The 23,318-nt window shown below is 37.2% G+C and overlaps 1 protein-coding gene across 2 annotated transcripts in view; it reads right to left on the minus strand.

The window, feature by feature from the left end:
• Positions 1-23,318, minus strand: part of FRY (FRY microtubule binding protein) — a gene marked incomplete at both ends in the record, with an annotated part of 256,062 nt that overhangs the window by 74,863 nt on the left and 157,881 nt on the right. For both annotated transcript variants that reach the window (XM_079722071.1, XM_079722072.1), the window contains 11 exons: positions 657-828; positions 1,143-1,242; positions 8,584-8,738; positions 12,444-12,554; positions 14,115-14,275; positions 15,350-15,522; positions 15,811-15,902; positions 17,133-17,190; positions 19,381-19,505; positions 20,114-20,303; positions 20,707-20,966. In XM_079722071.1, coding sequence (XP_079578197.1) covers positions 657-828; positions 1,143-1,242; positions 8,584-8,738; positions 12,444-12,554; positions 14,115-14,275; positions 15,350-15,522; positions 15,811-15,902; positions 17,133-17,190; positions 19,381-19,505; positions 20,114-20,303; positions 20,707-20,966 — 1,597 coding nt within the window. The remainder of the gene's footprint in view (positions 1-656; positions 829-1,142; positions 1,243-8,583; positions 8,739-12,443; positions 12,555-14,114; positions 14,276-15,349; positions 15,523-15,810; positions 15,903-17,132; positions 17,191-19,380; positions 19,506-20,113; positions 20,304-20,706; positions 20,967-23,318) is intronic.

Below are 23,318 nucleotides of genomic sequence, written 5' to 3' on the forward strand. Positions count from 1 at the left end.
ATTGTATCATAATCATATGATTGCACAGCTTTCTTTATTACTAGACAATGAAACTTTGATGGGAGAGGCTGTTTAATTCACCTCGGTATTCCTAGGATCCAATCACAGTGCCTGGCATACAGGCGGCATTCAAATCGGTTGAAGTGAATAAAAGTAAATTTTAGTTTTCCAAGAAGAAAATCAATTTATCAAAAAGGTTTTCCTTGAGTCCTTCCACTGTTTCAGGCACAATGCAAGGATGTGACTATGTCTGTCTCAGATAAATGGATTTTCCAAAACATGATTCACAAAGATTACTCGTAAAGGTGTGCCCCGATTCAAACTCTCAACAACTAATACATGTAGCATTCAAGCTACTGATACATGTAACATTCAAGCTACAAAATACCATCATCACCACCACCAAAAAACAACTTACAGCAATTATTTGTATTAGAAGTTATACCACCCATATTTATACCTACACTATTTTAGATCCACTGTTTTAAAGATACTCTAGAATTTACTTTTATATGTAACTGAACTTAGCCCAGAGTAATTTTGAGCTACAAATTTAGCATCAATAATTTTGATTCTAAATTACACTAGAATTTAAAAAGTAAGAAAACTTAGAGCAGAAATGATCACACATGTCATGACTGACTATCACATGGTACCTGAGAAGAGAGGGAGAGTGAGCTCGGGGTACATCCTGGCCAGTTCGCATGACAAGAGGGCTAGTGACAGGCTGTACAGGGGCGGCAACGGGCCGTGTGTTCCATAGAGAATACTTCCAGGTCTTTGTTCAGCTACTTTCTTCGAGTACACAAAAAGCTTTGCTTCAAGGATCTATAAAGAAGTAGTAGGAAAGTAATAAACAGTATGAAAAAACATTGGCTGGCTATCTCAGGAGTATTTATATTGAATAAAGTTTTGTAATAAAAACTAATGAATGAATATTTTAATGTTGTATTAAAGGTAAACCATCAGCTGCTTCCTATGTTTACAGAAGATTATGTAATTGTTTTCTCACTCATCATATCCACCGGTGATATGCAGAAATAAATAAATACATATCAATAAATAGCAATCCAGTAGATCAACTACCATTTCTATTTTTTGTGCTCGAGGATGGAAATGTCAACATAGTCAATGATACGTGCCTGCATAAGCTGCATGGAGATTTCATAAATCTCTCTGTTGGTGTCAGAAGCCTTGAATAGAACAAGGTTTAACAATGTCACTATGTCAAAGGGATAGTTCCTAAAAAAAAAATAAACAGCATAGTTTATGAGACAGCCTGGCTAGTAATCTTGATAAATCATTACCTCTCAAAATTCTAGATGGCACACTGACCTCGGTCACACTTACTAATGACATTCCCAAGCCCATGTGGCCATTCCCCCACCCCCCTCATTCTTTTAATGTTTATTAGCAGGTGAAGGGAAATAGCTCTATTATGGGTTAAAATTGAATATAGTCACACCAGGATAAATGAACACAAAAGTCTATCTACTGCAAACAGATTTCAATGAAAACCAAATACAAGAGGAAAAGAAGAAGACAATATATCTAAATTTCTCAACAGCTCACTGACTTACTATTTTCATTCAATCTATCTAAATTTATTAAACACCAAACATCTATCAGAAACAACTGCAAAGTACAGATGATACTAAGTTAGTAAGGCTGGTGCCCTCCCCTAAGGAAGGCTTACAGTTTAGCTAGGGAGACAAACTATACAGTCTAGTTTTGATGAGCTATGATGGGATTATCCACAGCATGATACAGAATCCCAACAAGGGACACCTCCATCAGACTTGGGTTAGAGGAGGCTTTTTGAAGGAGGAAACAAGTAAACTAAGCCCTGAAGCGCCAAGAGACATGGTAATTGTTAGCAAGGCCATGGAAGGGGTAGCATGGGGCAGAGAGAACACCACTTTGAAAGGTTATATATGAAAATACCTCTCCCCCGTTACACAGAATTTTAAACGTAAATGTAATTATACTACCTACATGTATTGTTTGGGGATTCGCTTTTTCACTGGACAGTGAGGCCAGTCTTTCTAGTAGCTGGACTGTGTTCCATAGTATGGACATACCATAAATAACCACTCTTGTAATGGATGCTGTGGTGTGCCACCTAGTTCCCCCTTCAGGACTGAGGCACTCAATCTCCCACCACAGTGTTGCAGGCTGATACCTTTGGCTGAATACCCCTCTGGGAATTGCCTAGGCCAACGTCATGCCTACTCCCCAGGAGCACCCCTGGGGGATTGGCTGAGGGTTCTTTCCTCTGCCCAGTCCTGTTTCCCTCACTTCCCCACAGATGTTGATCTCAAGGGCATTCCCTAATAAATTTCCTGGACTCAAATCTCCACCTCAGAGTCTTGCTTCCTGGGGAAGCCAAACTTTGACATGTGTTGACGGACATTTAAAGGTTATTTTCATTTTTTTCACTATGATAATACCACAAACACCAAATGTGCAAGTATTTCTTTAGAACAGATTTCTAGAAGAGGTCATGCAGGGTCAAAGGGCACATTAAAATTCTGGTAGATACTGCTATTTTGCCCTCCAAAGTGGCTTTACCAATTAGCACTCCCAAATGATTGCTTTTCTAGAACTTTAATTTTAAGTGAGCAAAAATGCATGAGGTTGATGTGTTAGGTGAGAAATTGGGCAAAGCCCCCAAATAATGGTGGTGAGGATGATGATAAACAATGGATAACATTTATGTTATGATGTGCTTGCTTTGTGCTAGTTATTGTACCAAGTCCTTTATCTAGATTTGTTATTTAATATTCACAACAAGCTTGTGAGGCTTAAAGAAGTTAAGTACTTGCCAAAGGTTAGGGAGAAGTAGTGGAGCCTAGATTCCATCCTGGATTTGTATGACTCCAAAGAATTCAAACACTTATCCACAGTGCTATCAGCCTCTTGGACACCTCACAATAGATCATTTCATGGCCAGTCTAATTTGGAATTCTTACAAACTGCAGTATCTGGAAACAGACCTTTCTGACTGTGAAAATAGAAAGGTAACTTTCTCCTGAGCTCCACAGTAGCAGAGACGTCTTACCTACATTGCTGTCTCTGACACTGGGATTTAATACATATGTTTTTAATATAAATAAACACTGGAAACTACTAAGGATCACTGGGGATTTAAAGGCAGTAGAAGGGTAGACAAAGCCTCCCTCTTAGGCAGGGCTATGCACTTAACCAAGTAATTAGGGAATTCAATTAGCTGCTTAAGACTGAGCTACGGAGTTTAAGGGGAACAAAATTGAAAGAAATAACACAGACACAGAAAATGAAAGAAACCCAGAGAAGGAAAAAATTAGAAAGCTCTCAAATGAGTACAAGAGCATAAATAAAACATCTGTACTTAGATGTTTAAAATAGGCTTAGAAACCAAATCTCACACTTTTCAGCATTTAATTATTCAATGTAGGCAGTGGAAGGGTAAAAGAAATAAAGACAGCTGTGCTCATACAGAATAAAAATAAAATGGTAAAATAAATATGAAAGGTAAATATGGTTCAGAAAGTAAACAAGAAATAAAACTGTTTTTTCAATCTGAAAGAGAGATTTAGAAGAATTTGAGAAATACCCACTAGCTCTGGCTTGCTTAGAACTAAATGACGAAGCTCAGAATAATTTTATTCTAAAGAGAAGCAGATTTTACCAGCTGATATGATTACATCATAGCTCTTTGCCTCCAATAGCTGTTGAAAAATAATCGTGTTTACAGGGTGCTTACTATGTGCTAGACGTTAGGTCAAGAGATTGGTTTTATTTAATTCTTACCCTAACCCTATTATCACTGCTATTTCACAAATGAGTAAGCATTTGTAGTACCTTGTTCAAGAGCACACAGCTTAATGGGAGGCGGAGCTAGAATTCAAACTCAAGACAGTATGTGTCCAGAGCCCAAATTCCCAAACTCTGTGCTGTCCTGAAATTCTCCAGCTGAGTGACACAACCAAATGAGGCTCTACATCACCAGTTAGGGAGTATGACTGAGATTCATGAATCATAAGCTTCCCTTGTCTTCCTTGGCAATACATGGATGCTATTCCCTTAAGAAATGTGGGCCATTTACTTTTAAGGATTCAAGTTTGCAGTGCCTGATTCAAATTAAGGTTAAGGCAAGGCAGACATGCAAAGAACAATGAAAACAAAAACCACCTCCAAAAATAAACCCAACAAAATTCTTTAAAAATTAAAACTTTGATCTTGCATATAATTCTAAGACATCTATTAACTATATTCTAGTAGTACGTTACAGAGTAAGAGTAAAAACAATGGCATTCTTAAGTATTTAATTAAATGTGAAGAGAATTCTGTTGAGTTAAGCTAGTGATTGGAAGCGGTCTGTACTTTTAATATAGAGCATATTATTTACCTTGATTTATAACCTTGGAAAGCCACTGAATCTCTCTCAATTTCCCTATCTCTTCCAAACTGATATAACTTGGAGTTGAGGGGAAAATTAATAAGAACACACATAGAACCCAAACAGTTATTTGAACTAATGCTGCCTGACAGGTGAGCTATTTTCTTTTGTGCTAAATTATAGTACTGAGCTGCATTTAATAGATTTTAATCAAATATGAAACGTACCTTATGAAAAATGCTTCAAAACTAATATTATTAGTTCTACCATCACTTTCTACTTTTATACTCGCTTCCCCTGGTCCTATTCACATTCCACTCTGACTTCCAAATCTCTCAACGTCACCAGAGTCAGATCGTAGTTATAGTTACAGTTATAGTTTTGACTGGAGACCAGCAAGTTCACAACACACGCGCGCACACACACACACACACACACACACAGAGTCATTTATACAAATAAACTAAAAAGAAAAATGCAGAGAACCATTTTTTCCCATTATCACAGCTGTTGAATATAAGGATTGATACATTAACTATGTAAAAATTGCTTTAGTTCTAAAACTAAAGGTAGAAAATTTTAATCCACAAGAGCATTTTTTAAATGTTAAATCTTTTAGGTATTTTAAGGTCAGTTATAAGTGGTTCCTTAATAAATGAGTCTGCTTATAAACTGTCATATTCCTACAAAAATAAATACAGAGTATGATCATTCTCATTTGACAAGGAAGAGGTAATTCTTTTCTTTACAGGAAGAATTCTTCACTTTAGGGTATGTCTTGTTGCAGGAGTTACTGCACAGATACCTTGTTTGAGGAATTTAAAATATGATCCAGTTTATGTATGATTGTTTAGGAACAGATTATTTCATAAGTTATTTAGGTGTTTTTTAGAAGCAAACTTGCAGAAAACAAAGTCTAAAACACCAGAATTGCTTTTGAAAAAAGTACTGAAAACTGAAGTGCGAGGACTGCGCAAACAAATCTGGAGGCTTATCCAGACTACACAGACTGAGAACTTATGGGAAAAGAGGGCACATTTAAGCCACAGCTGAAACGTTAAATTCTGAACGTGCCCTGTGGTGAGAAACGACCACCATTTGTGGTCACATGTTGGCTACTGTCTTGGCAGTGAGGTTGTAGCCATGGCATTGCCTGGCCCTCTGACCTTCCCTCTGAACAGATGAGTATTGTGAAATAAGCTGATAGGCGATATGTGTTTAAGAAACCAAAGTATTTTAGGATGCTATCTTAAAAAATCTACTCTAAACATAGAGGGCTTTATATCCTAATGTTTTTGTGACTGAGATATTATTGGAATTGAGACTATATTGCTAAAGTCATAAAACATTTATTTGTGCTCCCTAAAAAAAATACCTAGATTTATCCAGAGGAATTTACTGTGATATTTTATGAGAGGGCCATGCAACGAAATAAATGTGACTAGGATAGTTCAAACCAAGTTCAATGGGAGAAGGGCAGTGAAGAGAGCAAACTTTTATTACTCTCATGTTTGTCAAATGAATCTATGGTCTAAGTCACAGATTCTAAATACATTTTTAAAAATCAAAGAACAGAAATTTATTTTTAGAATGTTGAAATACCTGAAAATAAAACAACACTCCAGAGAAAGACACTCCTATAAAAAATGTTATTTTGGTAATATCCAATAGGATAAATAAATTACTTAGTATTGCTAACATCAAGAAATAAACCAATAGGGCTTCCCTGGTAGCGCAGTGGTTGAAAGTCCGCCTGCCGATGCAGGGAACACGGGTTCGTGCCCCGGTCCGGGAAGATCCCACATGCCGCGGAGCGGCTGGGCCCGTGAGCCACGGCCGCTGGGCCTGCACTTCCGGAGCCTGTGCTCCGCAACAGGAGAAGCCACAAGAGTGAGAGGCCCGCGTACCGCAAAAAAAAAAACCAATGGAAAATCAGACAGTTTAGATTATGTTCATCTGATATGACTTTTATGGAAATTAATGTATATATATAATAAAAATTTTACTACTAAGATTATGGAAAACGAAAGCTTTAGACATGAAATGTTATCTACTATCTTTATAAAAGAAAGAAAAATATTAAAGAGAAACTTGCCTCTTTAAAAAGCATGTTAGTTTTAGGTTGACTGAAAGTAGATGTCTTCTAAAATACTGTTCATATTAATTAAGAACCATAACAGGTTGGAATTTACAACTAATTTACATTTATTCCCTTCACCCTGTAGCTCAAGATAGCTATTTAAAATGCAATATTTAATTAAAAGGGACAATCAACAGCCTATATCAGTCCTTTCAAAAATAAACTTGATGACATAAATAACAGCAAGATCCTCTTTGACCCACCTCCTAGAGAAATGGAAATAAAAACAAAAATAAACAAATGGGACTTAATGAAACTTAAAAGCTTTTGCACAGGAAAGGAAACCATAAACAAGATGAAAAGACAACCCTCAGAATGGGAGAAAATATTTGCAAAGGAAGCAACTGACAAAGGATTAATCCCCAAAATTTACAAGCAGCTCAATATAAAAAAACAACCCAGTCCAAAAATGGGCAGAGGACCTAAACAGACATTTCTCCAAAGAAGATATACAGATTGCCAACAAACACATGAAAGGATGCTCAATATCACTAATCATTAGAGAAATGCAAATCAAAACTACAGATGAGGTATCACCTCACACCAGTCAGGATGGCCATCATCAAAAAATCTACAAACGATAAATGCTGGAGAGGGTGTGGAGAAAGGGGAACCCTCTTGCACTGTTGGTGGGAATGTAAATTGATACAGCTACTATGGAGAACAGTATGGAGGTTCCTTAAAAAACTAAAAATAGAACTACCATACGACCCAGCAATCCCACTACTGGGCATATATCCAGAGAAAACCATAATTCAAAAAGAGTCATGTACCACAATGTTTATTGCAGCTCTATTTACAATAGCCAGGACATGGAAGCAACCTAAGTGTCCATCGACAGATGAATGGATAAAGAAGATGTGGCACATATACACAATGGAATATTACTCAGCCATAAAAAGAAACGAAATTGAGTTATTTGTAGTGAGGTGGATGGACGTATAGTCTATCATACAGAGTGAAGTAAGTCAAAAAGAGAAAAACAAATACCGTATGCTAACACATATATATGGAATCTAAAGAGAAAAAAAAAGGTTCTGAAGAACCTAGGGGCACGACAGGAATAAAGATGCAGACGTAGAGAATGGACTTGAGGAGACGGGGAGGGGGAAGGGTAAGCTGGGATGAAATGAGAGAGTGGCATGGACATATACACACTATCAAATGTAAAATAGCTAGCTAGTGGGAAGCAGCTGCATAGCACAGGGAGATCAGCTGGGCGCTTTGTGACCACCTAGAGGGGTGGGATAGGGAGGGTGGGAGGGAGGGAGACGCAAGAGGGAGGAGATATGGGGATATATGTATATGTATAGCTGATTCACTTTGTTATAAAGCAGAAACTAACACACCATTGTAAAGCAATTATACTCCATAAAGATGTTAAAAAAATAAAATAAAATAAATTTGAGCTGCCTTCTCTCGATTTCTAATACATGATAAGCTCTTTCTTGGGAATAGCTTTTGCAATGTGGGGAGGCTTCATTAACCCTTTTGTCTTAGTTATGAAAAAATTTCTTTCAATAAATTATAGAACTGAAATACTCCACTGAATGACTAATTTACACAGCTAGGGCACTGGTTTTAAAAGTATAATCCATGGAATCCCAGGAGAGACATTTTCCTTTCTTTTTTTCCTTTCTCAAGGTTTGGGCAAGAGAAAGTTAACATTTTTAGGTTGCTTCCCGAGTTTAGTCTGGTCTCAAAATGGCTGAAGTGCTTACAGTTCACACCTGTCACAAACATTTCTAGAAATTCCTTTCAGGTATCTTTACCATTTTCAAATCCTGCTCTAATACTTCATGATAAATTTCCAGGCAATTAAAAAAAAATTTCCAGGCTAGAACTACAAACCATTCTCCTAGTAGAATGAAACATCAACATAGCTGTAGACTTAGAGGGAATAGGCTATCTGCTGGGGAAAGATAGGCCATTTTGTATTTCCTTAGAATTTACTCTGTTCAAATATTTGCAAAAACCGTCAGCTCTCAATTATTCATATGATGAAGAGTAACCTTAATTGCACTCGCCAGTGCCCAGTACCTTCCACTTAAAGAATTCATACCTGCTTCCACACACAGTTGCTATGGCTTTGAAGCAGCCGGATGCGAGTTGGTAGGAACCAGTGTAGCATCGGTCAATTGCCCAGTTGAAAAGATTTATTTGGTCAGGATTTAGTTCCAACAGCAAGACAACAACTTCGCAGCCAAGTTGATGAACCTGAACACACGGAGGAAAGCAATCATTCACGCTTAATGAAAGATTATTCCATGGAAAGACACAAAATCAAGCTTAGTGAATATAAATTGTGGAAAAGGAAAGTGAACACTAAACATTTATCTTGATTAGTTTTTATTCCAGGAATTCCTCTTTAAGAGGATGCAACGTTGCAACTGAAAACTGAAATGTATAAACTAAATTTGACTCAGTGTAAATCTGTCATATAGGCTCCACTCCTTCTCGATTTTTAACTCTGAAAAGGTGATAAAGACTTCATTGGCAATGTTTCTTTGTTGTATTTAAAATATTTTTGAAAAATACATGTATTTGGTTTAAAAATTTTAAATATATAAAAGGATAGCCTTCATGAATGCAAAGTCTTTTAAGGAAAAAGATCAGAGGGAATATGTTTATGAAGCTTGATTACTAAATACACGGTGTACAGCTTAGCTGGCAATCTTTTAAAAAGAAATACAATATCAATAAGCTCTTTTTAATCAGACTTTCATATGAAAAGATTATCATGCTAGATAGAATTAATAGGATCATTAACTGATGATTCTTGAAGCTACTGTTAAATACTGGATGGTCACATTTGTCCAGGACAAGCCTGGGGTCTGGAGGCTATATTCCCCTCAGAAAGTAACATTTTCCTGACTCTTCCTGAAGTTGTCCATTCTCCTGCCAGTAACAAGGTGGAGAAGCAAAGATTATGCCTTGTTTGTTCTTATATTATAGGGTATGGGCCCAGATGGGAGCTATATTCTTTTCCTTTCTTTCTTTTTTTTTTTTGCTTTTTTTTAAACTAAAAAACTTTATTGTGTACCAAAATTACCATTTTTAAAAATTAATTTTTATTGGAGTATAGTTGGGGAGATATATTCTAATTGGATGGTCAAATATCATCAACCTAGTTCCCCATGGGCTTAAGTACTTAGAAGCAGATAAAAGCTGGTGATACTATTGCAAAGGACTTAAAAATAACATCTCATTAAAAACTTAGTTCAACTTGAAAGAAAATCAGCAAGTTTTTATTGTGCTTTAGAAACTTTATAAAATGTAGATAGTACATAATTCACAAGTAAATGGTGAGTTATGTTAACTAAACACACTAGTGTGAATACCAGAAGAAACCAGATCACCAGCACCACTGAAGCCTGCTTTGTGTATTCTCTTCATCACTAGCCTCTCTTCCTCAAAATAACCACTATCTGGATTTCTACCACCATTGGTTAGTTTGAGCTGTTTTGAACTCTGTGTAAGTAGAATTATATAGTATATAATTTTGTGTCTTTCTTTCACTCAACTTATGTTTAAAAGTCATCAACATTTACTCATTTTCATTGTTGTATAGTGTTCTAATTTATGATTGCTCCACAATTTATTCATTCTACTACTGATGAACATCTGGGTTGTTTCCAGCTTTTGACTTTATAATACTGCTTTGAATATTTCTATACATGTCTTACATTGCACATACTGGATAACTTCTTTTGTAAATTGCTTGTTTAAGTCTCTTGCTCATTTTTCTATGAGTGTCTTTACCTTATTTATTTGTAGAGGTCCTTTATATATTCTAGATAAGAACTCTGTTGGCTTTATGTTGCAAATATCTTTTTTTACTCTACAGCTAGCCTGTTTTCACTCTTAATTGTGTCTTTTGGTGAACAGAAGTTACTAGTCTCCCCTTATGGTTAGTAATTTTTGCATCCTATTTAATAAATCTTTCCCTAACCCCAGGGATTAAAATAGCCTCCTGTTTTATTTTCTAGGAACTTCAGTTTTTCAGCTTTCACATTTAGATCTACAAACTATTTCTTTTTTTTTTCAATTTTTATTTTATATTGGAGTATAGTTGATTAACAATGTTGTGTTAGTTTCAGGTGTACAGCAGGGTGATTCAGTTATACATATTCATGTATCTATTCTTTTTCAAATTCTTTTCCCATGTAGGTTATTACAGAGCATTGAGCAGAGTTCCCTGTGCTATACTGTAGGCCCTTGTTGGTTATCTATTTTAAATATAGCAGTATGTACATGTCAATCTCAAACTCCCAATCTATCCCTCCTCCCCCATAACCATAAATTCATTCTCTAAGTCTGTGAGTCTGTTTCTCTAGAAACTATTTCTTCTTTTTCACTCGTGATATCTTATTTTTTCTCTTCTAAAACATTGGCTAGGATCTTTAGTATAATGTTGATAGAAGTAATGAAAATGGGCTTCCTTGGTCATTCTAATCTCAGAGAACACTTTCAATATTCACAATTTAGTGTGATGTTTACTACTGGGTTTTTTTTTTAAGACACCCTTTATCAAACTAAGGAAGTTCTTTTTTATTCTTAGTTTCATTAGTTTCTCTCATGAATGAATGTAGAATTTTATTAAATGCTTTTTCTGCATCTATTGAAATGATCAGATGATATTTCCTTCTTGTGACTTTAATATAATTAACATACAAATGAATTGAAGGACATTTGAATATTAAACCAGTCTTGTAGTTCTTGAATAATCCCAACTTGATCATGATGAATCATCTTTTTAATATATCACTGAATTCAATTTTATAATATTTTGTTTAAAGTTTCTGTATCTATGTTCATGAATGAATTTGCCTTTTAACTGTCTTTCTTGTTAAATTCTTGTCAGGTTTTAGTATGAAGGTTATGTGGGTCTCATAAAACATGTTGAAATATGTTTCCTCTTGATCTGTTTTCTCTTTGAGGATTTGCATTAAATCAATGCAATCTGTTCCTTAAATGTTGAATTAATCCATAAAGTCATCTGGTCCTAAAGTTTTCTTTGTGGGAAGACCTTCAACTACAGATTAAATTTCTTTGTTACTTATATGACTATTCTGATTTTCTTTTCTTCTTGTGCTGTGTTTTTCTAGGAATTTGTCTATTTTATCTAAAATTTGAAGTTTATTGGCACAAAGATGTTCATATGTTCTCTTATTTTTAATATCTGTAGCATCTGTAGCAATGTCCCCTTACATTTCTGAGGTTGGTGACATACACCTTCTCCCTCTTAATCAGACTTGCCATGGATATACTAATTTTATTAGTCTTTTAACAAATTCAACTTTTGGCTTAAATGATCATTTCCAGTAATTTTTTCTCTTTAATTAGTTTCTGCTCTTATCTCTATTATTTCTTCAATGTAATTTTTTTGAGTTTGATATGCTATTCTTTTTCTAACTTCTTGAAATGGATGCATAGGTCATCAGCCTTTTTTCTTTCCAATATATGCCCTTAAGGCCATATTCTAAGCAAGGTTTTATTTAAAACCCACAAGTGTAGTATGTAGTGGTTTCATTATTCTTCAGTTAAAAATATTTTTCAGTTTCTATTTTTATTTATTCTTTGACTCATTGGTTATCTGGAAGAGCATTTTTTAATTATCTTTTTTATTATTGATTACTGGCTTAATGCCACTGTGATCAGAGAACAGAGTCTGTATCTTTCAATCATCTGAACTTTGTGGAGACTTGCGTTATGGCCTAGTTTATAGTCAATTTTGGTAAATGTTACTGCATTTTTTATCCTGATGCATCGTAGTGTAATGTGAACAACACATAAGCCTACAGTTCTGTGGCTGATGTGTGAAGAGACTGTGCTGTGAACAATGCTTAGACAGGTCAGTAACCCAACTGAGGCAGGATAACCAAGACATTTAAAAACAATGTATTTTTGGCTAGTACTTACTCGTAAATCTTGACAAGCCAGAATGTTGTCAAGCCACTTATACAGGTAGCCATCTGGGGAAAGGCCCACATTGTCAAACACTGGGCCACAGCACAACACTGCTGACATTGCCTGATGACAAAACAGAACACAACCTGGGATGACTGAATGGTACACAACTGACTTTAAAACACATACTACTAGATTTATAAATGATGAGGGTCTTTTTTTTTTTTAATTAATTAATTAATTAATTAATTTTTATTTTTGGCTGCGTTGGGTCCTTGCTGCTGCGCGCAGGGCCTCTCTAGCCATGGCAAGCGGGGGCCACCCTTCACTGCGGTGCACTGGCCTCACACTGCAGTGGCCTCTCCTGCTGTGGAGCATGAGCTCCAGGCACGTGGGCCTCAGCAGTTGTGGCACGCGGGCTCGGTAGTTGTGGTTTGCGGGCTCTAGAGCACAGGCTCAGCAGCTGTGGCAGAGGGGCCCAGCTGCTCCGTGGCATGTGGGATCTTCCCGGACCAGGGCTTGAACCCTTGTCCCCTGCATTGGCAGGAGGACTCTCAACCACTGTGCCACCACGGAAGTCCTGATGAGGGTCTTTTAAAGCAGTTATTTCCACAGGATTTTAAAGTATTCCTTAGTAGATTCAATAAAAAATACCAGATTCCCAATTTTGTCTCTTTTTATAAGAGTTAAAACCCATAAATTGAACTTTGTAGACATATAATTTTATAATAAATCTTTATAATGAAAGGCTGAGATATTCAAGACAAAATGACCATTTCACAGGACTTAAACTTACCATCAGTGACTTCAAGTGAATGAATTCTGCTTATGATAAATATAGCTTTCAAATTTTGTGTTGATGACAAATATTTAACTAATATACTGAACCGACAAACTTGACAAATATTTGACTGATGCACTGAATTGGCAAACTATGAAAAATGTAGAAATAAATAATTGTGATTCTTAATCAAAGATAAAGAAAATGAAGAATATGAACTTTAGTTCCTTTGAGGTGGGGAGAAAGCAAGAGAAGGGAAGAGAAGGGAAGATCTTGATTCACTTTGTAATCCGTAGGTCCAAATGATTATCAGGGCCATGGCTTATATTAGCTCCATAAAGTCAAAAGTCAACTTGACAGTTAGCAACTCCTGGTATATATGACTAAGACAATATATAGTTAGTTTTCTAAAGGAAATTAAACTGTAAGGAATAATGGTTCTGGAAATGTTGAACAGTCCTAGAATTGTAGAAACTTATTTCTGGGAGTCTTCTAGGATAGGAGGAGACTAAAAAGGGAATATATATATTTTAAGTTGGAAGTTAATTGGCAAGGCAGTTACTTAAAGGGTAAATAAGCAAAAACTATGGTTTTCATATAGTAGAAACCTTTTATCTAGTGGGATCTTGGAAAAGTTTTGCATTTTGAAATTGTGAACACAATTGGAATATTTACATGTTTATACATAGCTATCTATTTAGTTTATGTATGGATATTTTAGAATTTATAGAGTTAGCTTATGTATTTATATACGTGTATATATTTGGGTTTTTTTTGCATGTGTGCTTATATTTTATCATGTCATATTATATTATTTATTTTAATCTTATTTAAGGCATGGTTGTTTAAGGAAAGAGACCATCAATCTGACAAAAGTCATTCATGAGGCAAAGGTGACCTACCTTTAATGCACAATACTGGTATCTTGTAATCTGATGATTTCTATCACTATAACGATCCAGAGGAGTGAACATAATGCTGAAGGGTCCTGCCCACTGGCTAAATAAGATGAAAAGATGGTGCCTCAGGCTTTGCTGGGGGAAGAGAAATCTTCGGTGGTGAACTAGAGAGAAAACAGAGCTAAGAGTCTACTAGACTGAAAAATACAGTGAATACAGTTTACGTTGCTATTATGCATGATTCTTAAGTTTTGGGGAAAGGAGTAATTTCGTTTTCTAACTAAAGTTTTCTTTACGTAATGAAATATGTATTTAAAAAGTCAAGCTTAATTTTCTTTCCTCTCCTCATGTTTCAGTTAACAGTACCTTGTCTCAGAGCAGAAAGTAGAGATAGAAAATGGACTCACAGACACTGTTTTCTAAGCATTATCTAGAAAAACTGCAACACCTTCCACTCGGCTGCTGATTACATATAAAACGTTCTCTTGACTGCTGCTGCGTCTTTAGGAAGAATTGTGAAATACAACGGATAGACTGTCTATTTCAAACAAACATTCTTTAACTGAAGAAGGTAAATCTTAATTTAGGCTCATCAAAAATGAGGAGGATTGGTAAGAATGTTTTACAACATCATAATGTTAAATCATAATGAAAAAGCAGAAACAGATGAGCTGCAGCTTTTTGTAATTATATCAAAACATTTTAATTCCATCAACTAATTTTTATACCAAACTGACCAGCTATTTTTATTCTCTATGCTTCTATTATATGAAAATGTTTCAGACCCATTTGTTCTATGAAAAAAATCCCAATAATATAATTTCTTAAGCTATATAGAATTCTATATAATGTGTTGACTGGATAGAGTCAAGAGCAGGAATATTGCTGAGATTATATGTTCACAGATTAGCACAGTGAGAATGAAAAAATAGAGCCTTTGTGAACTTTCCCTCTGAATTACTTCCTTTCTATGGAAATCATACAGGTTCATTTTCAGGTGGGAACCAAAACAAAGAACAGAAATAATGACGAGCACAAAGCCAAAGTTAATTTCTATTGTTGCCCTTCCAACTCTGTGCTGCATGCCCACGATCTGTTCCAAGGATTTCCAAACAAATAGACGATCCCATCCCAGACCTGCAAACAGGTCAGTAGGTTTAAAGAGGAAAGCACAGTAATGAGGAACATAAATGATATTTCAAGCACAAAAGGTAATTTGCAGTGATGCATCACTGTACCTGGAACGCGTTGAATCAAGTTGGCAACCATGGCACTAAAATGTGCCCGGATATCTTTAAGAATTTCCACTTCTTTATCATTTTCAGCTTCTAGGAGCATGCGGGTCAGGTCCACGTATTCTAAGAACAAAGCTCCAAGGGCTAAAGTATCCCGTTCTAAGGCTCCATTGGTGCTGGAATAAAAGGAAATTAAACTTTTAGATGATTAGTCTTGATGTCAAAGTAGTGCACGCTTCATGGAAAATAAGATTCACTGTCAGAACTCGCACACTAAATTTGTCCTGACATATATGCAGTGTAAACAGAATATGAAAAAAACAAGGTTTTTTGGACTTTTCTAAGTAAAAGTTAAAGGTAATATATATATATATATTTTTTTTTAAAAAGACAGAATGAAAAAAGGAGAGGCAAAAACATCAGTTTGGTGAGGAAAGATCAACTCAGCAGAATTTCCACCTTACCTGTCACTTATTACACCAGCATCAGCCAGAAGTTCAAAAATTCGAAGTAGCTGTAGCCTTAACAAGTCTCGCCGTTCTCGGCGTTTTTTGTTCTGTGCAGAAAGAGGTAATACCACTTATAAACATGGGCACAATAATGTTAACTGTGCTTTAAAGGAAGATGTAATCTAGTCATTTTCAATTTTCTAAACACAAAGGACAGAAAGTATTTTTCTTTCTTCCTAATCCTTAGAGAAAACGCTTGTTATCACAGGCTATAAGAGAAACAGATCAAAAGTGGGCCAATAAATATCTGTAACTTGGAAATGTTGAGAGTCAACAAGCCTCATTTCCTAGAGGCCTCCAGCAGCTGCTGAAAAACTAAAGCATCAGAAAGAAGCGGCAAAGGACAGTGGACACTAACAGTCCCACCAGTTCTGGTCATAGAGGTAACACTGTTCTTACTTAAATTGCCAAACTTCCGCTACTTCTTGTATCTTATCTACTACATGGGAAGTCTCTTTTTTAGTCTTATTCTATTTTATTTAATTTTTTATCCTGCTACATTCTAACTTTATCCTTTTCAGAGTTCACTTCAGGGAAGATAATGTTGAGGAAAGTGCTTTATATACCAGATGAAACAAATAACGTTCTTGGCTATTCAACCCCTTATAAAAAAAAGCAAACTAACTAAAACCCCAAATTCAATCTTAACTCAAACCTCTTACAAAAGAATATAATATCTTAATATACATATGACTATTTACGTTGCTTTTCTTTCATAAGTTTAGGACTTAAAATCTTTTAAAATCGGAACCAGATTATACTAAATACTCAAATCTCAAAAATTAATGAAAATAACAAAAGTTAAAATAGTAAGATTCATTGTTAAAAGCATGTTGGTATGTTTGTATTCTTTAGGGGAAACCACTGGGTATGGTTTAAATTCACACTACTGTCCAAATAAACCAAGGCATTAATTATTATTTTTTAATAGATCTTTATTGGAGTATAATTGCTTCACAATACTGTTAGTTTCTGTTGTACAACAAAGTGAATCAGCCACATGCATACACATGTCCCCATATCCTCTCCCTCTTGAGCCTCCCTCCCACCCTCCCTATCCCACCCCTCTAGGTCATCACAAAGCACTGAGCCAATCTCCCTGTGCTATGCTGCTGCTTCCCACCAGCCAACTATTTTACATTCTGTAGTGTATATATGTCGATGCTACTCTCACTTCGCCCCAGCTTCGCCCTCCCACCCCATGTCCTCAAATCCATTCTTTATGTCTAAGTCTTTATTCCTGCCAAGGCATTAATTATATAAATTCAAAATCTTACCTCTGGTCTTCGTTCCAGAGCCTCTTTCATTAATGGATGAAGTTCTTCCACCAATTCTCTATGAATGAAAAAGGTGAGTATTTAGAATTCATTATTGTTGACACCAAATTTGTCACAAAATATAGCCATTCAATCCCAAATCATCTGCTTTTTAAACTTCTCTTCTGACATCAAAATCTCCTCTGGCCTTTCCATTTCTGTATCATGTGGTGAAATGGAAATTGCCATTGGCTTGTACTTTGTATTATCAGTCTTAACTCCAATGCTACGTATATAATTTGGGCTCAATACATATTTGTTGACTTGATTTTGATTTAATGTTCCAGAGAGTCTATGGCAAAAATCCCTACCTGAACAACTAAACCAACAATATTTTGTAAGTGCTTACTAAATTGAAAGCACTTTCCCACAGGCTGAGGGACTGAAGAGAAATAAAATTGATTCCCTAAACAGAAGAAATTTTCAGTCTAATTGGAGCAAAAGAAACAGGTGTAGTAACTATGGCACTACCTTTGGGATCTGTGCTCAGAGGACTGTTGATTTTAAAATAAAGTCTTTTTGGAATTTCAGAGATAAATTCCTTTATTTGAGCTACATGATAAATGCAAATTATGGCAACCACTTTAATAGTGAGGTTCTCATCAAAACCTTTTCTCTTGTGTAGTAAAACTAAAAAATTTTATTAGATTAATCCATGTCTGATATTACATGTATATACTTCATCTGTCCCCATTTTCTCCAATTCTCAGCTTTATACCTGGTAATCTAACCAGCTGTCATCTTTAGGAACTGACTTCTGAATTGCTTTGTCAAAACAGACAAAATTAGGGGATCTAGCCTGTGGCTAGGTATTTCATCTATAGTCTGCTCCGTGTCTGAAAATCTTGTATTTTCTGGTAGAATATTTTGTGCTATTAGACATCACCCTCCAGGGAAATCCAAGGACACGAAGGCAAAAACTCTATGGCATTCTGTACTGAAGAACAGAAATCCTGTATTCCATTGCAGATTTCTCCAACACAGATGCTAGAATTTCTTCAAAAAATGGAAATAACGCTAATGGTCTCCTTCATCTAATAGCAATCATTTATCAAATATTTACGTGCATTTTTACATTTAATCCTCTTGATACATCTATAAGATAGATTCTATAATTACACCATGTTTTTAAAAATTAGAGAGATACAGTTTATTTTTATTATGACAATTTTACAGGTAAAGGAACTGAGTCCCAGGGACAGTGTTTTCCACACCCACGTGGCCAGTACATTGCGTAATCTTACTTGCTCCTAGGAGTACTCAGACGGTAAGATATGCAAAAGAGCCTTAGGTTCTTTGGGAAAGACATTAGGTAATTCCAGGAATTGTTTTTATTATCTTCTTGTAGTATTTCTGTATGATGCTTTGTCTTAACTAATTAATCAGTGAAAACACTGGTTAACTGGCACTTAAGTGGTCAGAACTCACAATTGCTTTTTTTAAGGATAAAATTTGACTCTATACTGTAACAGATCTTTTTCAGTTGCTTCTAAAACGTCTCGTTAATCTTTATTTTTCAGATAGGGTTTCTCACAGATGCTTGGAGCTTTCCCTTTTCTGTGTATAGGAAAAACTAAGATTTTCTTTGTCTTTATAGGTTTTCGTTGCTAGATAAAATCATCAGAGGCAGCCTGAAATAAAATTTTATGATGACTCTTGGAAAAGGCTTTGACACTGCCTCAGATGGAAGGGTTATTTGATTAAAGGTGTGAAATGAGTAAGGAATCCAGAAAGTGAGACATAATGGTTCTCTTAAGGCAGATACAGCATCTTATAGAAAGACCAGCAAGCGTGACACATAACAGACACCCCTGAAAGTGTTCTGTCAAAGTCTAACCTTTGAGAGTCTGTTGTATAAGCGGCTGATGAGCAGACGCTCATTATTTTGACTTTATAGCCTCTGAACAGTCTGGCTAACTGGGGATTGACATGGAATTATCTTCATTTATGGTTATCTAAAACAAAGCTTGCAAGTGAGAGAAAACCTGAGACGTAAAATCGAAGTTGCAACGTCTAAAAGTGAAATTCGAGGCAGTTGCAGGGAATGCTTGTCACATGCATGTCAACCAACGAGGACATGAAGGGAATTGTGCAAAGCCTGCAGACCTCCAGACACATGCCAAACACGAACTCAAACTTGAGTTAGAAGCAGGAACTACGATAGCAGCAGTATACAGGAGTTTAGAACAACTCATTAAGACTACCGTACCTGAAAACAAGGGAATTTGTCCTTCCAAATCCTAAAACTAAGGACTCTGTGATCTCAATGCCCTCTAGTCTCATCAAAGGCACCAACTGCTTTAACAGAACTCCCACCGATGGGGTGCCTATGGCCTGAAACAAGTTGTTAAAAGTGAAAAAGAGGTAACATGATAACTGATGCTTCTTTTAATCAATGATTCCATTATAACAGTTTTAAAGTACTGAACCACATCCCAAGGCACTGCCATCATTTCAGGAAAAAAAAAAAAACACATAAATTTGAAAACAGCACAATGAATGCATTTTTTACCTGGGACACAAATTCTAAAGAATATTCATATTATAATAGTCTTCTTTTTTTTAAAAATACTTAAATCTACAAAACCATCTTTAACAAGATAAGTTAATCAAGACATGGTTTAAAGGTGAACACTCGGTGAGGAGTGAGAGACATGTGATATGTAGAACATGAAGCAAACCTCAGGGCGCTAATAAATATAAGTGACTCTACGACCTTAGGCAAGTTTCTTAACTTCCTTTTATTTTCAGTTCCCCACTTGTCAGGGAGGAATAATAAATTATTCACACAAACGCTCAATGGAATTTAGAAATGTGTAGGATGAAAATCTGATCCCATATATTCCAGATGGCAGGCACAGTGCAATTCACACTGTGAAATCTAGACAAACAAGCTAAAAAAAAACCTTACAGAATAATTCTTCTGAAGCATGTCATGTCACCTTGTTATCGTAGCTCACGGTACCATCAGGTGTAGTCGCCATTATTTCTGGAGTGGAAGCTCTTAAGTGTCCCGGGCTCATAATACTGGGTTTTGCGACTCCAAAACAAAGAATAAGGTAATTTCTCCACAATGTAACATAGTTGTCTCCGCTGCCGGCAGTGCTGGTTTTCTTGGCGTTAATTGGGCTGCTAAAAATACAAAGTCAAAAACAAGAGTGAAACTAAGTTCCGGATTTTAGGTATCACTTATTAAATAAAGATCCTGGGAAGCGCTCCAACTGAGTTGAACAATTGTCTGTCAAGGACTGTCTGTCTGAACAGGGAATGTCTCTATGGGATGGAAAGCTGAATAGAACTTTTCACCAGTAAGGGGCTGAGATTCTGTACTCAGACAATCATAATGATTATTAAGGGAGGGAAAAAAATTAGCTCTAGACAAGAACTTTTAACCTGTATTTACTCAATGTGAAGACTTCTGTAGTAAGATGGTCAGAAACTAGAGAATTATAGCCCGACCTCATATATAAAACGAAAATGTAAGAGGGCAAATGGTGAAACAAACAAAACAGAGGGAAGCGTAGGGGTCCCTTACTTCGGGTCCACCAGAGGCATCACGGACTGCAGCCGCGTGAAGGCGTAAGGCCAGGCATAGCTGAGGGCAGTGGGGCAGTGCTTGGGCAAGTTCTCCTGCTGGAGAAAGCTGCAGAGGCAGAGGACCCAGGGGTCTCTGACAGACTGAGCGAAAATCCAGACGTGGGACGGGCTCTTCACATCGTAATGGCTGTTGACCAGGACGGCGTTCCACTCCACCAGCCACTGCAGGTCCACGCTGTGGGTCAGGGGTAAGGTCGCCTGCAGGTGCAAGAAGCAGGCGATGAGTCGGTGCTGAACGGCAAGCTCCACGTCCTCGTCCTGCCTCAGCCCAATGCCCCTTCCTCCACGATGCTTTTCCCGTCCACCTCTGCAATGGGTCCAGCTCGGAACCTGAAGCACCCTTCCCACACCTCCCACGCCGGACCTGGGTTTGCGGTCATGGCCATTCCTATGGGAGACTGCAGGCAGCGGAAGTGCGGAGTTTAAGGGCAGGGGTCAATGTCGCAGAGCCCCACACATGAGTACCCAGGAGCTGCCCACTAAATACTTGTCGAACAAATATACAGCATGAGCTAATTTGAACTTGACCATGGATTTGCCAACTTAAAATTCTGAAAAGTTATTAATCTCTGAGATTCATAAGTGTGTTATTATCCCTGTAATTAGCATTTTTTTTAAAGCCATGATCTTGTTTACCTTTACTTGGACCGAAATACGTTCTCCCTGGCTTAGGGAGATGGCTAAGTGCAATCTCTTTTATGAAGGGTATTTTACTAAAGATTTTTGAGGTAAGATACCTACTTATTCTTGTCCTATGATATCAAGCCAAAATAATACATTCTAAAACCTTTGGAAAGATATCTATATCCACATTGAATCTATATTATATAGAGAGATATATTTATATATTGATACCACATAATGTCTTATATTTCATTCTCTTTTAAGTCCAGAGTATCAAAGCTGAGGGAAGACCAAGTTTCAAATAATCTAGCTGCTGTACGTGGAGAGAAAATCGCCATTACGTTTGTCAGGCATTTAAAGTGACCCATTTTATCTGCTGGGTCTCTGAGCTCCCATGCGCCAGAGTGCTGCACCTGTGGCCTCCATGGTTAATGGGCTGAAGAGGCGCAGCTTCAGCTTCAGAGCCAGAGACTTAAGGCTCCAACACTGGCTCGGCCCAAAGCCCCTGACCTGGGAACATTTCTGAACACCCCAGAGTCTCTGTCTGCTTAATTTATGACTTGGAAATTATAATGCTGATCGCACTTAATCTTTAAGTGGATGACATGCGATAAGGGATGTCAAAACCTGGCACAAAGCAGGTGCTACTTCCCCCCACGCCTCTTCTCCCCCTCAGTGCATCTTCCTACGTGCAGTACTCTGCTGATCTGGTTACCCAGGCTCAAGATTCAGACTCTGATAAACACAGAACAAAATCACAGGAACAGAACATAAGCTGCAGGGAAACAAGATATGTATATAAAACAATTACGCCTGACTCTTCCATTCAGTGTCAAAACAATCTGAATTTCTAAAACAGGTAGAGGTATTCACTATCACTGTTAAGGTCTGCACTACTTGGCTAACAGTTTTAGTAATTATCATTAATATTCCAACCATAAGCAAGAACAGGGGGGCTTCCCTGGTGGCGCAGTGGTTGGGAGTCCGCCTGCCGATGCAGGGGATACGGGTTCATGCCCCGGTCTGGGAGGATCCCACATGCCGCAGAGCGGCTGGGCCCGTGAGCCATGGCCGCTGGGCCTGCGCGTCCGGAGCCTGTGCTCCGCAACGGGAGAGGCCACAACAGTGAGAGGCCCGCGTACTGCAAAAAACAAAAAACAAAAAACAAAACATAAGCAAGAACAGGGTTGCTAAAAATAGGGATCTGTCTTCACTCTCGGCGAGAAAAGGTCATTAAAAAGCTCACAGGTGCCTTTAGGTTTTATATTTATTTATAGCTCTCTGTCAAATATGTTTATATTCATTTACAGTTATTTGATCAGAATATACAAGGCGCATCAGCAACGTGGATTCTGCAGATGTGCCCTGCCCCTCTCTTCAGCTATTTAGCTAAAATCAATCCAAGTCCCATTACTGTGTTTTACTAATTTTTTTAAAAAATCAGGTAATTAAAATCGGTTTCAATTTTCATTCTACTTCATCAGAAATTGAAAGCTGCCAATATGCTCTTTAAAGCAAAGAATGTATTTGTTTTTTTTTTTTTTTTTTTTTTTTTTTTTGCTGTACGCGGGCCTCTCATTGCTGTGGCCTCTCCCGTTGCGGAGCACAGGCTCCGAACGCACAGGCTCCGCGGCCATGGCTCGCGGGCCCAGCCGCCTCACGGCACGTGGGATCTTCCGGGATCGGGGCACGAACCCGTGTCCCCTGCATCGGCAGGCGGACTCTCAACCACTGCGCCACCAGGGAAGCCCCAAAGAATGTATTTGTGTAGCAGATAAACTTCTACGAGATTCAGAGTCCAGAGAGGGTCAAGTCCAGGCCCTGAGACTCTGTGTGACTACAGCCCTGCCCCTTAATGTTTCTGAGTTTCAATACCTATGAGGGTCAAAATAGATAATAAATGTGAAAGCACCTTGTAAACTGTAA

The sequence above is a fragment of the Hyperoodon ampullatus genome, assembly GCF_949752795.1.
Source record: "Hyperoodon ampullatus genome assembly, chromosome: 16".
Taxonomy (NCBI): Eukaryota; Metazoa; Chordata; class Mammalia; order Artiodactyla; family Ziphiidae; genus Hyperoodon; species Hyperoodon ampullatus.